Source organism: Paramormyrops kingsleyae, chromosome 19 (genome assembly GCF_048594095.1).
Source record: "Paramormyrops kingsleyae isolate MSU_618 chromosome 19, PKINGS_0.4, whole genome shotgun sequence".
NCBI classification, from domain to species: Eukaryota; Metazoa; Chordata; class Actinopteri; order Osteoglossiformes; family Mormyridae; genus Paramormyrops; species Paramormyrops kingsleyae.
This window is the reverse complement of record NC_132815.1, coordinates 5,709,246-5,727,585: the sequence shown is the minus strand read 5'-3', so window position 1 is coordinate 5,727,585 and position 18,340 is coordinate 5,709,246. Positions and strand designations below refer to the sequence as shown.

The 18,340-nt window shown below is 47.1% G+C and overlaps 1 protein-coding gene across 4 annotated transcripts in view; it reads left to right on the top strand.

Moving 5' to 3' along the window:
* nkain2 (sodium/potassium transporting ATPase interacting 2) overlaps positions 1-18,340 on the top strand; it is a 129,042-nt gene that overhangs the window by 39,719 nt on the left and 70,983 nt on the right. For all 4 annotated transcript variants that reach the window (XM_072703219.1, XM_023797129.2, XM_023797128.2 and 1 more), the window contains exon 2: positions 14,134-14,271. In XM_072703219.1, coding sequence (XP_072559320.1) covers positions 14,134-14,271 — 138 coding nt within the window. The remainder of the gene's footprint in view (positions 1-14,133; positions 14,272-18,340) is intronic.

Here is an 18,340-nt window from a genome sequence, read left to right as displayed (position 1 = left end):
AGCCGCTCGTCCTTTAATGTCGCACTGTGACTCATGCTGGCACTGGGGCCAAAACGGGTGGTCAAAACTTCGCGAGGCGTCCAAAAAGGTGCCCGACAGGCCCCCGTTAAATGACACCGGGCACAGCAGGTCCAGCAGTGCTCAGAGGAGGGGAGGAGATAATTTCAATGTGAGTGCTTTTACCATTTGGCCCTTAAGTGAGGCTCTCAAACCACACACACCCCCACCCTGCATTCCAGGGACTGCCCGACCCTGCTTCCTCTATTGTACATCACTTTAAATTAAAATATCTGCTAAATAAGTAAAAATGTAAAAAATCTATTAAGTGCTTACTTCTAAAACTGCTATATATGTAGTACTATACAGTAAATATACGCTCCCTGGCCTCTTCACCTTGCCTTCAGAACTGCCTTAATTCTTCATGGTTTAGATTCAACAAGGTGCTTGAAACATTCCTCAGAGACTCTGGTCCATGTTGACATGACAGCATCACGCAGATGCTGCTGGTTTATCAGCTGCACCTTCATGATGCGAATCTCCCGTTTCACTACATCGCATAGCTGATTTGCTAGATTGAGATCTGGTGACTGTGGAGGTCATCTGACTACAGTGATCTCATTGTCATGCTCAAGAAACCAGTCTGAGATGATACGAGCTTTGTGACATGGCACTTAATCCTGCTGGAAGTAACCATTAGAAACCAGATACAGTGTGGTCGACAAGAGATGGATGTGGTCAGCAACAACACTCAGGTGGGCTGTGGCATTTAAACAATGCTCAGTGCTAAGGGGCCCAATGTGGGCCAAAAAAATCTCCCCCCACACCATTAATGCACCACCTCCAGCCAGAATTGTTGATGAAAGACAGGATGGATCCATGCTTTCATGGTATTTATGCCAAATTCTGACTCTACCATCTGAATGTCACAGTAGAAATCAAGACTCATCTGACCAGGCAACGTTCTTCCAATCTTCCATTGCTCAGTGTTGGTGAGTCACTGCCCACTGTAGCCTCAGCGTTCTGCTCTTAGCTGACAGAAGTGGTACCTGGTGGGATCTTCTGCTGCTGTAGCCCATCTGCTTCAAGGTTTGCCATGTTCTGCATTCAGAGATGCTCTTCTGCATACCTTGGTCGAGCTACTGCTGCCTTTCTATCAGCTTGAACCGGTCTGGCCATTCTTCTCTGACCTCTGCCATCACCAAGGCATTTTCACCCGGAGACCCGCCGCTCACTGGATGTTTCTTCTTTTTCGGCCCATTCTACGTAAACCCTGGAGAAGCTTGTGCGCGTAAATCTCAGTACATCAGCAGTATCTGAAATACTCATACCAGCCCATCTGGCACCATCAAACGTGCCACGTTCACAGTCACTTACATCACCTTTCTTCCCCATTCTGGTGTTTGATGTGAACATTAACTGAAGCTCCTGACCTGTATCTGCATGATTTCGTACATCATGCTGCTGACACATGGCTGGCTGATTAGATATTTGCTTCAACATGCAGGTGAACAGGTGTACCTAATAAAGTGGCCAGTGAGTGTATATTTCCGTGCAACTTATGCATTAACGAAAAGTATAAAAGTGAATTATATTACTTTTTGCCGTTGGCCAACATAACTGCTGACAATTTTTCCATTTATTGACGTTAAACACTCCATGTTATATGCATTACATAATCGTACTCTCAGAGGTCTTGTTCAAATTTACACGGAGTTATTGCGTTGTACTGCGGTATCGCATAGCATTCTGTATGGGTCGTAGAAAACGTGAATGTTCCTGGCGGCGCTAAGCGGGATGGAATTCCTTCAATATGTCGTGTCAATGTCGTTTTGCCATCGCAGTGTCCGGTTTGCAGTGATTCATTGTGCCTGGAGCCGGTGCTGTGAAAGACTGCGGGAAGCGGCGCTATGAATTATCGCTGATTATCACCGAGAGACCGCTGGGACCCGGGCCAGGAAGAGCGGCGGATGGCCCGGCATCTGTCACGGTGTATGCTAAGCATCACCGGGGCTTCCGTAACCAGGGCCTGCAGCATCCTCTGCAGCACGGCTCCGCTGACGACTGATGAATCGGTTTCCGAGGATACCACCACGTGACGTCCGAGGCACTTTCGGACCAAAGCTATTTATTAATTCAAATGGCCTCAAACAAATCTAAATGGTACAGCAGATCAGACGGTGATTTCGCGTTATTCGTGCTAAATGTCTATTTTTTAATGCTTTTTTATGCCAAATGGAGCAACCGCTAGGTGTTGTATTTTACAGTCAGAGGATTCTCTGTGTTTGCAGGTGTTTGTATTTTACAGTCAGAGGATTCTCTGTGTTTGCAGGTGTTTGTATTTTACAGTCAGAGGATTCTCTGTGTTTGCAGGTGTTTGTATTTTACAGTCAGAGGATTCTCTGTGTTTGCAGGTGTTTGTATTTTACAGTCAGAGGATTCTCTGTGTTTGCAGGTGTTTGTATTTTACAGTCAGAGGATTCTCTGTGTTTGCAGGTGTTTGTATTTTACAGTCAGAGGATTCTCTGTGTTTGCAGGTGTTTGTATTTTACAGTCAGAGGATTCTCTGTGTTTGCAGGTGTTTGTATTTTACAGTCAGTGGATTCTCTGTGTTTTGCAGGTGTTTGTATTTACAGTCAGAGGATTCTCTGTGTTTGCTGGTGTTTGTATTTTACAGTCAGAGGATTCTCTGTGTTTGCAGGTGTTTGTATTTTGTAGCCATGCTACAGTGTGTAATACTGCGGAGTGCACGGGTGGGATGGGAGGGGGTACTATTTAATTCACTCTTTCATACTGCGGGCACTAACGTTTAGGGCATGTTCACAACAGAGTGTCTCCAGCTGCGTGCTGGAGAGCCTACTGTTCTCAGCTGATGCCCCCCCTCCCCCCCCCAGCTGGTATTGTCTTCTTAGATCTGTTAAATCTTGGATGATTCTGAACGGCCCGTTCTAGCGCCCAGAAGCTTCCCGGTCCACTCCTTTATCTGGGCAGCATGATGTTAGCGACCTTCTGTCCACCATTAAAGACGCATGGCAAAACGGGGTGGGGGGCAGCGGGTGGGGGGGCACTTGAGGGTGTTATAGTGACGAATAAAGGTGGACGTCCTGGAATCGTGTCACAAAATCGCCAAAACAAAGAGTCCCAGCACTGGCAGAACCAAATTACCCATAAGTAGCGAAATAGGGCATCCTTTCAGTTCTGGATGTGCTGATACTTTTGAGATCTTAACTGCGAAGTGGGTAATGGGGTTAGGGGGCTGACCAGGGCGGGGGTCAGCACATATATAAGGGCAGGGCTGCGGAAAAACCCCCAAGTTGAGTGCCCCCCCCCCCCCACAGTCATTCAACGATTCACAATATATTCTTGGCTAATGAAAAAGTTGGCCCCTCTACATAAATGATGGCCTCTTATACCATCGCCCCCCCCCCAGAACCACCTCTGGGTCAGCAAAAAAAGAGAAATTCAGCTTTGGGGAATAGGCAACGGGACAGATTTCCTGGGGGTGGGAAGGAAGCTATATATACGTCATTGTATAATGTCAGATCCCCTCTTTTCAGATTACAATTTAAACGCTTCTCCGAATCGGCGGCCTTCCTGACACATTTTTCCTGATCACAGCACCAGAAGCAGATTTCACCATAGCGATTTCAGCCAGTCCTCCCAAGTGAGGTCCAGATAAACAAAACGGAGCGAAACCGCAGACTGACTCCCCCGTGCAGTCAGGCTAGTCCCACACCTGTCAGAAGAGTACATGAGTGACAGTTTCAATCACGCAGATGTATTTTTTTGTCTGTATCGGATGTGCTGGTCCTTCCCTGGCTCTCAGAGGTGTCCTGGATGACCATGTGCATTTCTGTGCATTCCTATGCCCTCTCTGTGATTCTTTCTGGGGTGCATTAATGCCCCATCATTCCTGGACACGGCTCTGAATCACCCAAGAGGTTACAACAGACAGACAAACAGCTGGATAGCGATTTACCGTGAAGGAATTGGTTTGCTATGCAGATGGCTTCGCCTCCCAGCGTCAATACGGAGAAGCCAATAGATATGGAAGAATTTGCAGGATTGAGATGGCCCTGTATTTGGAACCTACTGGAATACCCTTTTTCAGAGCACGTAGCCTATGCATAATTTAGCTTAGTTACCACGGTAAAACCCAATGTCCGTGTGTCTCAGTTAAATTGCATAGTGAACCACAGCGAATCAGATGCTCCGGCTGTTGATTAGGGTAAATCATTGGCGACGACTGGACATCTCATTGTAGAAAATAATCGAGTTGGACAGAAACAGGATAACAGGAAAGCTGGTGGCTCCTTGGCAGCACCGTTACCTCACGCCCCCGGCTCTCTGGGTTAGCTCACACCCCGGCTCTCTGGGTTAGCTCACGCCCAAGGCTCTCTGGGTAAGCTAACTCCCAAGGCTCTCTGGGTTAGCTAACTCCCAAGGCTCTCTGGGTTAGCTAACTCCCAAGGCTCTCTGGGTTAGCTCACGCCCCCAGGCTCTCTGGGTTAGCTCTCGCCCCCTGGCTCTCTGGGTTAGCTCACGCCCCAGGCTCTCTGGGTTAACTCACGCCCCCGGCTCTCTGGGTTAGCTCACGCCCCAGGCTCTCTGGGTTAGCTCACACCCCAGGCTCTCTGGGTTAGCTCACGCCCAAGGCTCTCTGGGTTAGCTCACGCCCAAGGCTCTCTGGGTTAGCTCACGCCCCAGGCTCTCCGGGTTAGCTCACGCCCCCAGGCTCTCCGGGTTAGCTCACGCCCCCAGGCTCTCTGGGTTAGCTCACGCCCCAGGCTCTCTGGGTTAACTCACGCCCCCGGCTCTCTGGGTTAGCTCACGCCCCCGGCTCTCCGGGTTAGCTCACGCCCCCAGGCTCTCCGGGTTAGCTCACGCCCCCAGGCTCTCCGGGTTAGCTCACGCCCCCAGGCTCTCCGGGTTAGCTCACGCCCCCGGCTCTCTGGGTTAGCTCACGCCCCAGGCTCTCTGGGTTAGCTCACGCCCCAGGCTCTCTGGGTTAGCTCACTGGGAAAACAATGAGTGTAGACAGAAAATCATTGAATAAATCATATTGTGTAGGTTGTACATTTAAAATATATTTACAGTGTATATCATAGGTCTATACTGTATATATTACTGTATATATTACTGTATATATATATATTTTTTTTTTTTCTTTTATTTACTTATGTTTATGTTTGGAGTGTTTCACATTTAAGCAAGCCATTGAATTTGCTGGGTTTTCTTGAGAGCATTGATCAGATGAGTTAAATCCCTGTTTATTGCGATATTAATACTTCAGATCTTTATAATCCTGATGGAATCTATCTAAGGAGCCACACTGTCATCCCTCTGACTTACCAGCCAGCTAGGGTGAAGTCTGCTGTAAATCGCTTTGAAGACAATGTTAGAAGTCTAATGGTGTATGAATTTCAAGGGATTCATTGCTACTTTTGAGATTAATCCACGAAAGGGTGCTGTTTTTTCCCCCAGAAAAGTCATTAACGGAGTTCCGCCAGATAAGACACGTTTGCTTCCCTTAAGACCCAGCAATCACACTGAGCTGTCGCCGTTTCCCTATCTGTTTGTCTACACACTGATGTTCTTGGTCTGCAGGGCTGATTTTACTGTGAATAGTACAGTATCATCCCTGTAACACTGGGAACACCCTGCATTTTGTGAGACGCAATTTTATTTTAGCCAAACGGAAATGTTTTCTTTAAAAATTAGCAACGCTACCACTTATTATTATGAGCATCATAATTTAGTTTGTTTCCTGTGGTGGTTATTTTAATTGACCAATGGATAATTCAGTACTTTATTTAGAGTTATTTAACAGCTTACTAACTAGCAAGTTACATATAAATCATGCTGCAGGTATCGTTATATGAAAATGTCACACAACCTCCCTAATGAACAACAAAAACACAGTATATGAAAATACAAAAGTCATAACATCTGTAGACAAAATAATTACCTTCCTGTCACATGAGGATAATAAGGAGCGGCCTCCTTATTGAACTCTGGCCCCCACTGACACCTGCCCCCCCCTCACACACTCCTATACTCTCTCCATTATCATTGCACTATTTAATTTTTAATGCACTACACTGTACATACATATTTGGAAAGCAATATCCATTGCACAATACAGTTGTAATTTTCTGATTATATATATCTGTAAATGTCTATTTGTAAATTCCTGTTTCTAGAAATAGCAATTTGTATCTAGAAATAGCAATCTGTACAATATGTTCATATCTATCGGCAATTCCTGATCACAGTTAATAGCAACCTGTATATAGTGTTCATCTATTAGTAAATTTCTGATTATAGTCACTAGCAATCTGTATATTACAGTTATGCTCACATTATATCCATCTGTAAATATTCCCCTTACTTTCTCCCTGCACATATCCCATTTAAGTGCACTTATAGCTTATACCTTATCCTGCACTCACTGCTTATTGCATGCCTGGTTAGACCTAAACTGCATTTCGTTGCCTTGTACTTGTACATGTGTAATGACAATAAAGTTGAATCTAATCTAATCTAATGATCGGCAACAAACGAGACTCGCACCTTCAACTTGTGATCTTCCACCTCCTCTGTGTGTGTGTGTGTGTGTGTGTGTGTGTATATATATGGATGTGTCGGGTAAACATATCCTTTTGGGGAGCGCTCATTCATTTCTATGGGAAAAATGCTAACGCTAACTATGACAACCTTAACCCCCACCCTGCCCTAACCATAACCATAAGTAACCTAACAAAAAACAAGAGTTTTTGCATTTTTAGTTTTTTCAAAGCAGTCACCGATTTTTATAAAATAGAGTTTTCCCTTATGGGGACCAAGAAACCGGTCCCCATAAGGGAAAAAAAACAGATATTTATCACGTTATGGGGACATTGTGTCCCCATAAGGATAGGTATACCGGCTCGCGCATACACACACGCACACACATATATACATGCACACTCACACACACACACGTGTGTGCGTGCACAGTTGCCAGGTCCTCCCTGTGTTTCTGTGGGTATTTTGGTTCAAACCCAGAGTCCACACAAACTGAAGTGTACGCTCTAGATTACCCATGGTGCATCACTGCACGCACAGCATTGGACAGCCATCCCATCTAGGAGGGAGTCCCTCGACTCGGGCCTCCCACAGCAGACTTCAGGATCGCCGTGAACCTGAATTGGCTCAGTCTGTGTGGAAGATGGATGGGTCTTCCCATCTGCCGTTTTTCCTGACGTTCCGGGCGTCTGGCCTGCTTGCTCCCCGCACTAGCCTAGCTACTGCCTTCCAAAGCTCAGCTCTGTTGGCACAGCTTGGAGAAGAAAGCACAAGGCCAGACGGAGCGGTCGTCCAGAACTTCCGTTACAGCTCAGTCATATCCAGATAATTATTGAACAAGTTTGGTCAGAATAAAAAGGTGTACAAGCATATGTCTGGCAGTGAAGTCTTTGATCTGCAGGTATTCTTGTTTATAAAACTCATAACTCTCACTTAGTCGCATTTAAACCTTCAGTGGTTTAAGTACTATACAGCTTTTTCAATAAGGTGCCAGCATTCGGCTAAGTGCTACGTGCTATCACACAGATCTGATTGGTTTTCTTCTTCGATGGCATTCCTATGGGATGCACACGAGGGACACTTTGGTCACCTGTGAGGGACACAAATCCCATTTCATCAGGTTTTCCTTTGATTCAACCACCGCCGCCTGCCATCGCCGCCACACGCCCGTGAATTGATTTCACCGCTATTACGGCAATTTCATCATTTGAAACGCTCAGTTACCCCCCCACACACATAATGCGTAATGGCCGCCCCCGGTCTCCCTCTTACTTCCCGTCCCCGTCGGTTGTACTTTCGGGCTGTATGTGTCCGCACTCTTGCAGTGTCGCGTTTTGTTTTCCATCCAGCACAGAATTACAAAAAACATGAAAAGTACTAGGTCTTAGATTCATAACAGCTATATTTAAAAGCCCCATTTCATTCTCCCTGGCGGCCATGTTTTTGAAGATATCCAGTCAGCCTGTCAGAGTAAATTTCTTCTGTCTGTATCGTACGTTAGACATTCTCCTGTTTTGCTACACTTATGAGACTTGCTATTGTTGTTTATTTTTTGGTGGAATTCTATCGCTAATGGATTAGCTTCCAGTCGCTCATTTTCTTTTGTGCACACTGTGAAACACTGACGATCGGCCGTAGTCCATGTCACACAGCTCCTAAAGGCCTCTCGAGTTCTGCCGGCAACGGATTTGATTTGATTTGATTCGATTCGATTTCCAACCCGGGCTGGCGACTACGCCGAGGAGGAAGGACCCGTCACGCGTCGGCATTGTCGCTTTAGGAGGAACAGCTACTCCAGTCGGCCTCTAAGGCCCCGTGTGAGAGGTTTCTCGGTGCTAATCAGCGCGGACTCCATCCTGCTCTCCTCTAATGAAACGCTTTCTGTTCTGCACTGGAAACGGTGGCGTCAGCATGCCGACACATGAGCACGGTGCTTCCTGCTCCTTTTTAATCTGCCACGTGAACTGCGTGGCGCACGAAGACCCGTAGCTTTGTTAAATTCTTATCACAGCGTTCGTAGTAAAGACAATGCATTAGCTGGAAGTTCCTTATAGTGAAGATAGAGGAGATCTTTATTGCCAGCCCGTCCGGGGTGAAATGTGATCACTCTGAAGCCCACGGTGCCACGTTTACACATTTTCTGAACAATATTCTATGACACTAGTAACACACACTGACTTTTCAGCCTACGGCCCCCAAAATAAGTGCCACAGACTCACTGCCCCCATTTTGCCTCCTGGGCGGGCGGGGGGGACGCCCTCGATATGTTTCATCAGCCGATGGGGGCGGCGGTCCCTTTGTCTATACTGTTAAAATTGAAGATTTTTCCGCATCTTTAAAAATCTTATAACCGTATCGCTAAGTTCATCTCAGGATCCCCCACCCCAGACTGGTGACTCGCCCATGGGTGGGAACTTCCACTTTGGGATCCCCTGTACTAGACCCTATATTCACACAGTGACTAGTCCAGGGTTCCCCAGTTCCGGTCCTGGAGGGCCAGACTGCACCACAGTATGCAGGTTTCTCTGAAGAATCCCACCTCATTCAGCTCACCAGCTAATCACCTGGTTCACAATGTGTGTCTCAAACACACAGACACGTATCAGCAAACTGTGGAGCAGACTGGCCCTGCAGCACCGGAATTAGGAAACCTAAGACTAGCTGATATGCTATATCAGGGTTCTTCTGGACCTCGATTCCAAATCCAGGCCTTGTTTTCTGTTCTCCCAGGTAGTTAGTTTAATAATTACTGATTCTGATTGGTCAGAGGTTTCACACCTGACTGACAGGTAAAGGAAGGCTGGAAAACCAGCAGTGCTCGGACCTCGAGGACCGTGATTTGAATAACCCTTTGCTACATGCTGTGCAAGTCGTGCAGCTTAGAAGGTACCTGCAAGGTTGCGGCCGACATGAACACCTCCCAGACCCCCGGGGGCCCACAGCCATCTCAGTTTTATCACTAATTATAAAAACATGAATATTCTGTATGGAGTCGTGCACAGCTTCACGACGTAAACGCGCTGTCATGTTCCAGATTTTTCTAAAAATGCTGTCAAGTTTGAGATGTACAGCAGCTGGACAGGGGCGTAACGCACTCACCGATGTGATCACTCATACTGTAGGTGTATTTAAATGATAGCCTGTGTAGAGAAAATTTATATCTCATATTCACTGGGAGTCATTAATAAAGCAGACTCTCGCTGAGAGCCGGGTCACCAACGGCACCGATGCGCTCCTACTTTGAGTATATATTTAATATTTGCAGGTGGTAGCTTTGTATCAACAGCCCTGCCGAATATCATTATTTTATCTATTAAACTATTCATCACATTGCATCACGCACACCAAATTCATATTATTTGCAAATAAAATTAACTCGTAATACTTTTTGACATACGACTACTAAGCAATAGCTTTGTGGCTCTTAAGTGTAGTGGAGGTGTAAATGTTACAGAGGCGTGATCTATCATGGGGGTGCGCATGGATAGATCCAGCCCATGGAAAAAAAATACAAAAACCATCCCCTTTGAAAATTCCCCCCCGCCATAAATTGTTCTGTGTAACATCATTCACATAGAGATAAATATACGGTGTATGTCAGGGAGGGGTACTCAATTGGCGAGACACAGTTTATCATTGTATTTTATCATGGGGTGTCCCCTCTGCTCAGAAATTTTATCATCCCCGCTGAAATATTTTTACAATGTGACCACTGCATGTCGCGTAGCAAACATTATATATGCAACCATCAATATTCGCCGATTTCATACAGGGTCACACACCCAGTCACACACAGGCCAATTCATGGGCAGCCTGTTTTCAATAGGGGCAGAATCTGGAGCAGCTAGAGCAAACTTACACAGCTCACGGAAGGTCGTGAAAACCCCTCACACTTAGAACAACGACCAGGATTCGAACCCTTGACCCTGAAGGAATTTACCCATTGTGACACCACACCGCCCAGTAAGCCCAGTCAGCTTAGCCTGCACATGCTTCCATGCAGCCCATTACGCCTCCCCATGAGATCACGCCGCGATGTTCCGGTTCTGTCCTGTGCTCCGGGCTCCTGGCGTTCCCGCACAGAATTCCGTGCTCAGTATTCATCCGGCATTGGTTCCTTTGTGTGGGAGAAGGCGCCTCTCGACACGGCAGAGACTTCTTTTGTTCCCAGTTTATGGGGTTGATTACTCACGTGGAAGATAATCGGCGGATAAGCCATTCGCCTTGTGTGCAGCTGCCGCGGGGAACCTTGCCTGTTTATGCGGGGAAATGTGCCCTCAGGTGGCGTCATTATCGAACGGGGGGGGGGGGGGGGGAGGCAGTCTGAGCTATGGGACGGCCTCAGGATTCTCGGGCTATTTCAATCAAGCTGGGAACCTGGAGTGCGATCCCCCCCCCCGGGGCCTTCCCACACACGGGAGCCGGGTCGTTCCCAGAGGACATCCGTCATCGATCAGCCCGGCAATGATACTCACAGTAATGCACATGAGGACACTGCCGCTATGGGTGTGTGGTGACCACACTGCCAGGGGCGTCAGAGGGGCATACACTACATACTCTACATACACTGCATACCACTACATACACTGCATACCACTACATACACTGCATACCACTACATACTCTACATGCGCTACATACACTACATACACTGCATACTCTACATACACTACATACACTGCATACCACTACATACACTGCATACCACTACATACTCTACATGCGCTACATACACTACATACACTGCATACTCTACATACTCTACATACACTACATACTCTACATGCACTACATACACTACATACAGTACATACTCTACTACACTACATACTCTACATACTCTACATACCCTGACAGGTTCAGGGCCCAGCACTTTATAGGGGACCCCCCCATTTGGTAAAATTTACCGGGGGGGGGGGGGGGGGGGCAGTGTGACATTTTGTTAGGGGACCAAAAATTCTTGCTATGCCCCTGAGCATTTTCTGGATTTTTTTAAATTTATTTTTTTATAGATGTAGATGTGTTTTCACGACCATGTAGCTATAAAGTTACGCACATGCACATGCACATACGGCCTGCTAGTGACCCGGCAGGGTGAATGTGGCCCCCCCCACAGGGCTCCCCCAGGAGCTTCCGCCCTGCTTCATAATTGGCTTTTGGAGATGTGTGTTCCCTTTGTTTATTTTCTCTCTTTTTTATTCCGTTTTATTTTATGAAACACCTCGACTGTCCGGGAAAATGCTGAGAGCTGCTCATTAAGTCGGCTCATTTCCTCTGTCGGCAAAGCACGTAAACGCTGCTTCCGAGGCCCAGACCTGCGCCTCGGGTCGCACGGAATGGGGGGGGGGGGGGGGTCTTCCAGTGTGCGGTATCCTTCATTTTGTAGCCGAATGATTCCGTCAGGGACACAGCTGGGAGGACGAGACTGCGGCAGCAGCCTTACCTGTCACGTGATCCCGCCTCGCGGCTCCGCGGTCTGATCGACACCGCGGACCTGACCCCGGCAGATGCGCAGCCAGTGAGGCGTGACGCCGACCCCGCCGTCCTGATCCGCGCCGGGAGCTTCTGTCGGTCTGTGAAATTCGACACCCGCCGAGATAAAGGCTGCAGCAGCGTTTAGAGAAGCGATTTGGTTTTGTGGGAGATGTTTATGTGCCGGCAACCAGGAATCTGCTGCTGTGCAATCAAGCTGCTGCTCGTTGTTGCTGAGATATATCTAATAACCGTAAAGCGCAGCAGAAATACTCGTTATCGGCCTGGTTTCACAATATGCACTCAGATCAATGTATCTTCAGATTTCAGGCAGCACATTACATCCTGCTTCACATTTATTTCTTTTTAAAAATACTTTTTATCTTATACTGGCCAATCCTTATCCAATAATCCCCAATTAAACCTCACCCACAAAGAGTTGCAGTAATCCAAACCCTATCCATCTTATAACCACTTGCTCTGGTCATGGCCACAGGGTAAGGGGGGGGCGGCTTGGATCCTATCCCAGGCAGCACAGGACAAACACACTATGACACACATACACACACACACACACTCACTCTATAGAGAATGCTAAGGCACCGTTTGGCCAAACCATGTGTCTTTGGACAGTGGGAGGACACCAAAGTAGGCAACACACAGAGATCATGCAAACTTAGGAAGAGACACGTCCCCACATCCCTGGAGGTGTGAGACACCCAAGCAACCCACAGCGCCTCCCCTTACATATCCTACACCTTACAGGGCATTGAAGTTCACTGCCGGACAGTCACACCCTCCTGAATTACAGTATGTGCGCCCGGGACAGAAGCCAGACCCTGCCGAGGGGGACGTACAGCCTCACGTGGCGCAGTACCGAGACTCGACCCCACAAACCTGGAGGTGTGAAAACACGGCAGGTCACGCCAGCTGGGGGGCCGCCAGGACGCAGGATGGCCTGAGGCGTTCCCGGCTGCTCCTCCCCTGGAAAGAGGCGTTACAAGCCATCTGCGCCCTTACACGTCGAGCGGCGCTTTAAGCACTACCACGCATGTGGAGAAGCAGGGGTTATTCGTCTCGGTTGTTCCACCAGTCGGACTTGATGGTAATTACGCATGGGGAGGGCATGATCTTTCCCTCTCCCCTGCCTCTTTAAACGCCATTGCTCGCGGTATCGACACCGACGTGGTGAGGGACCGGGCTCTGTGGAATTGGGTGGGCCACGCTTGGCAACTCTCATTTCCTCCCAGCCCTTAGGCTGCCAAAATGACTCTAGAGACTTGAGACTTTCTTCCCAATTAAGCAGCACTATGAACAGAAGGCCCGAGGCCTGTACCCCCCACACAACCTTGAAATGGTACCTTCCGAAGTGCCATATGACTTACACGGAGACCACCCATTGGCTACAGGGAAGCAGGCCATTATTGATCCAGTTTGCTTTATCTGTGCATGACTCACATATCAGTGAATCAAAAAGATTACATTTACAGTATGTATGTACAGTATAATGATACATTATTTTGCCATTTTATAATACAGGTACGTAGGAATTCTTCAGTTTTCGAATATCCATCTTTCACTCCTAAGAGAGTCACAGGCTCCGGTGAAAGCAGAGTTGGGGTCAGAGTATAGGACCAGTCATTTACCTAGCGCCCCTGGAGAAGGTTCGAAGGAAAGGACTTCGCTCAAGGGCCCAACAGCAATATCACTCTGTCAGCCACAGGATTCAGCTACTGACCCTCTGTTAACAGTCACAGAGTCGTACACCATCTCTGATATATGTGTGTGTGTGTGTGTGTGTGTGAGACGTGGTGTAGTGCTCTGCGGGTTATTGTGTGTATTTTTGCACTACAGAAGCATGTGAAATGTGTTTTAGGCCTAGCATACATGCCGTTGTCTTCCTGGTGGCGCTGAGGCTAAAAGAACACGCAGTCTGGAACACCGAGTCTGGAACACCCAGTCTGGAACACCCAGTCTGGAACACCCAGTCTGAAACACCCAGTCTGAAAGACCCAGTCTGAAACACCCAGTCTGAAACACCCAGTCTGAAACACCCAGTCTGAAACACCCTGTCTCCGCTCTTTTTTGCTTTTACAGATCAGTATATTGGAACGGCAGATTTTTGACTTCCTCGGGTACCAGTGGGCGCCGATCCTCACGAACTTCGTACACATCATCGCTGTGATCCTGGGCCTGTTCGGCACGGTCCAATTCAGGCCCCGATATGTCACCGGGGTAAGAACACCCACTTTTCAACCTGTTACTTGATCATTCAGCCAGATCTGTATAAATCATGAGACAATCTTGTGCATGAATTTTTATTTATGTCACGAGTAAATTGTTCACATTTGTATTTACAAGTTAAGCAGACACTTTTGTCCAAAGTGACATGCAAGTGAGGCAAATAGCACATTGCAAACATTCATACTGTCAAGGAAGCAACTAGGCATAAGTGCAGCTAGGCTGAGTTTCTTTTGACACGAAAAAAAAAAATCCAAGGCTCCATGAGGGGGGGGTGATTAATGTGTATAAAACTTTGGCCATTTACAAACTACTACCAACAATAACACTGTAAATGTCTGGACACCGAACACAGGAAGCTACTGGACATTTTAAACATAATTAATCTGTATCGTTATGTCAGAGCCACACACATTTTTTGCTAATAATTTTGAGCCGGATTTATGTTCTCCTCCCCAAGTTTTAGGGATTAGCTTTGTTTCCTTGGAGCTTTTCCGAAGGCGACAATGACAAATCCGTCATTTGCTTATTAATGTCCTGCAATATGGAACTAGCAGTCGTGGGGTTTTACTTTTAGATGTAGATCCTTCTCTGGTGCACTTATCCAAAGTAACTTACTGTTTTACAGCCTGGTACTACTGTATATATTTTGGTTTCCAAAGACATGGCAGTTCAGAGACATGCATTCAGACAAATCGCTGTCTTTAAGCTGTCCATAGTGTGTCGTGAGTGTGGCTTCCCTGTAATGTAGTGCCGTCCGCTCCACGGTGTCTCTCTCTACTTCCTGGAATATGATTCAGGCTCAACGTGACCCTGTACTGAACAAGAAGATAAGGAAAGTTTGAACTGCATAATCAGGGGCCCTTCTAGAACCTTCCAAAACCAGCACTATTGAGGTTACAAGCTCACCCTTGGCTTCAAACGTCGCTTTCAGCCTAGCACGACCCAAAATGCCATGTAAACCGCAGGGGCGTATACTGGGGTAGAACTGAAAACTGATTGGCCCTCATATTGCCCCTCCCCTGTCACTCACCGATTCAAAACATATCATTGGTTAATGAGAGGGCTGGCCTCCCTGTATGAATTATGGCCCCTCTCTTGTCCTCCCACTTTACAAAATCCTAGGATCGCCATTGGATAACCAGGAAAAAGACATGAAAAAGACATGTGAGCAAAATGTACGCACACATAATGTCAGCGGGAGATAAAGAGCTCGTCCGGGCAGGGAGCGGCATTTTTTACAGCATACCCTGAGAGACTCTCAGGGAGAAGGACCCCCCCCCCCCCCCTTCCAAGTAACAGGAGACAAGCGCCCCATTGTGCAAAGCCTCCCTTTGTTTGAATCTGTTTTGGAAATGCTGTCAGAGCAGATGAATCCTCGCCCTAATTTAAGGTGGTTCCTCTCCAGCGGATGCTGCCGAGCCAAAGGCAGCCGCCCCCCACGCGCTCGTCTGCAGAGGCGAGTCACATTCGGGGGGGGGGGGGGGGGGACACCACCCTGTTTACGCAGGCCCTCCTTTAACCCAAAGAGCCATTTTTCATGCACGTGCGTTTTTTCTTTTTTGACAAAGCATTCTTACACATCCATGCTTCATCCCCCCCCCCCCCCCCCCCCCCGGACATGAGAGCCATCCGGATTGGGTTCTCCAGACTGGATTACCGGTCTAATTGAAGTCAGTGGTTCAGCAAACCTTCCCCACCCACCCACCCCCCCTGGTATGTGGAAAGTTCCCTATTATACCGCCTGGTCTATCAGCGGGAGGGGGGCTGGCAGTCGTGCAGGTAGGTCGGGGGGTGGATTTTTACAAACCTCCATCCTGTGTTCTGGGCATTTAATAGATTCCTGAAAGATGGTGAGTGTGACAAGAGCACCAGCGTTCATTTTAGAATGAACAGGAGAAGGAGGAGAGGACTGTCAGCCCACACAGACAGACACAGACAGACACAAACACAGACACATACACAGACAGACACACAGACAGACACATACACAGACAGACACTGACACAGACAGACACACACAGACACAGACAGGCACTGACACAGACAGACACAAACACAGACAGACACTGACACACACAGACACACACAGACACTGACACAGACAGACACAGACAGACACAAACACAGACAGACACTGACACAGACACACACTGACACAGACACAGACAGACACACACACACACACACAAACACAGCCAGACACAGACAGACACTGACACAGACAGACACAAACACAGACAGACACAGACAGACACACACACACACATTTGTAATTATATCTTTGTGGGGAGTCTTCATTCATTTCTATGGGAAAAACCTTATTTGGTCCCCAAAATGTAATATAAACATAATCCACACACACATAGACAAACACACACACACAGCCTTATCTCCTCACAGGTTTCACTCCGCACCCTGTTTTCCTCTAAAATTGTCTTCCGTCATACAAATGAACAGGAAATCAAGCCTGATCCTGCCTGTGCCCGGACTTTCCTTACATTAATGTATTTTTTAACCGCACTATGTGACTGTATCATTTCTTTTAACAGCAAAATCACTGTTTACTATTCAGATATTTATGGGACTTGCCAATGAGGATTAATGGCTGGACAAGGTCCCTTCCCATGTTCTCACACTTAATATAAATCGATTATACTTCAGCTTCTGTGCACAGGTTGAATTAAACAGACCCTGTTTGATTTATGGTTATAAATGGCTACTGTATCGCATTCTTAAGAGATTTGTTACGAAACAATTAATTAGTCCACAATTTACATCTGTAGAGAATTTTTTGTTTTTAGGTTGGTTCATCTCCTAAATCCAGACCCTGGGTTTGACATAAGTTGCTGTTTCCAAGTTTTTGCCAGAACGCAGATCCGTGAAGCTGAAATGTTAGATAAAGAACTGTTAATTAATCACAAGAATATCCCACAGCATCTCTGAATGCCAAAGTATCATGCGAACCAAGCTTGCGTAGGTCATAGCCCTGTAACACTGCGTAAGTGACATTTCAAAGATGACTAATGCGTGTTCTTCAGTTAAACCATTTGCATATACGTTGGATTTATTTAAGAATTATGTAACATGAAATGATCTTCAGGACAATAAGACAGGGAGAATGCGGCATGGTCTTACTCATCTGGCAGTTCCTTATAAATAAGCAGAGAAGCAAACATCTGATCCATCAAGATTGTGCTAAAGAACTGTGGGAACCATATGGCAGTGACTTACTGAGTGCAGGTGGTCACTGATTTTAATGATTGACAGCAGAGACTGACCAACCAGGTCCTAATCAAGGCAGCTAAAACGGACCCCGCCTCCTCGTTCTCCGTTATCTCCTCCCCCAGCATTTTGTCACTCCCTAATCTGTATGAGACTTTGCAATCAGAGCGTGTTCTGGCTCATGAACATTACTCATTCAGTTAGATATGCAGGAGCCAGACCTGTCAAAACCTTACATGTGAGAAGGAGAGTGAATGTGGTTCTGATATGATTGTGTTTCCCAGCTCTGGCTACTTATCTTATCGAGCCAAAAGGTGAGATTCAGGAGATTTTGGGGCTATTTTGGTCAACTGAAGCCAAACTCGCACAGTCATCCTTCTGCATCTCGAAGAACAAAACTCGGCTTCATTTTGCAACATTTCTAAGCCATAAAAATGCTGCCTCAAGGGCACAGTGTTAGCTCCTGAGACGCCTCTTTGGCAACAGAGCATGTGCAAGCACACCAGCTGTGAACCCATCACAGCTGCCAACCTGCAGGCTAACCTGAGACACTCCAACTGGCATGAACCCCACCCTTCACGCTCATGGGACTTTTACTTACACAAAAATGTTCTGAGGACAGAACGAAAAAAGATTGGTTCAGAGAGATAACCAATCAGATTTTAGTACAGGCAACTAGAGAAGGCGGGACCAAGGCATCTGATTGGTTGGTTCTGCTTCCCGTAGTTGCTTGGACCCACCTCCTCTATAATCTGATTGGTTATCGGAGGTCTGGGAGAAGCAGGAAGATCAGTGGTCAGGAAGAACAGTTTTAATGGTGCAATCAGAATCACTAGGA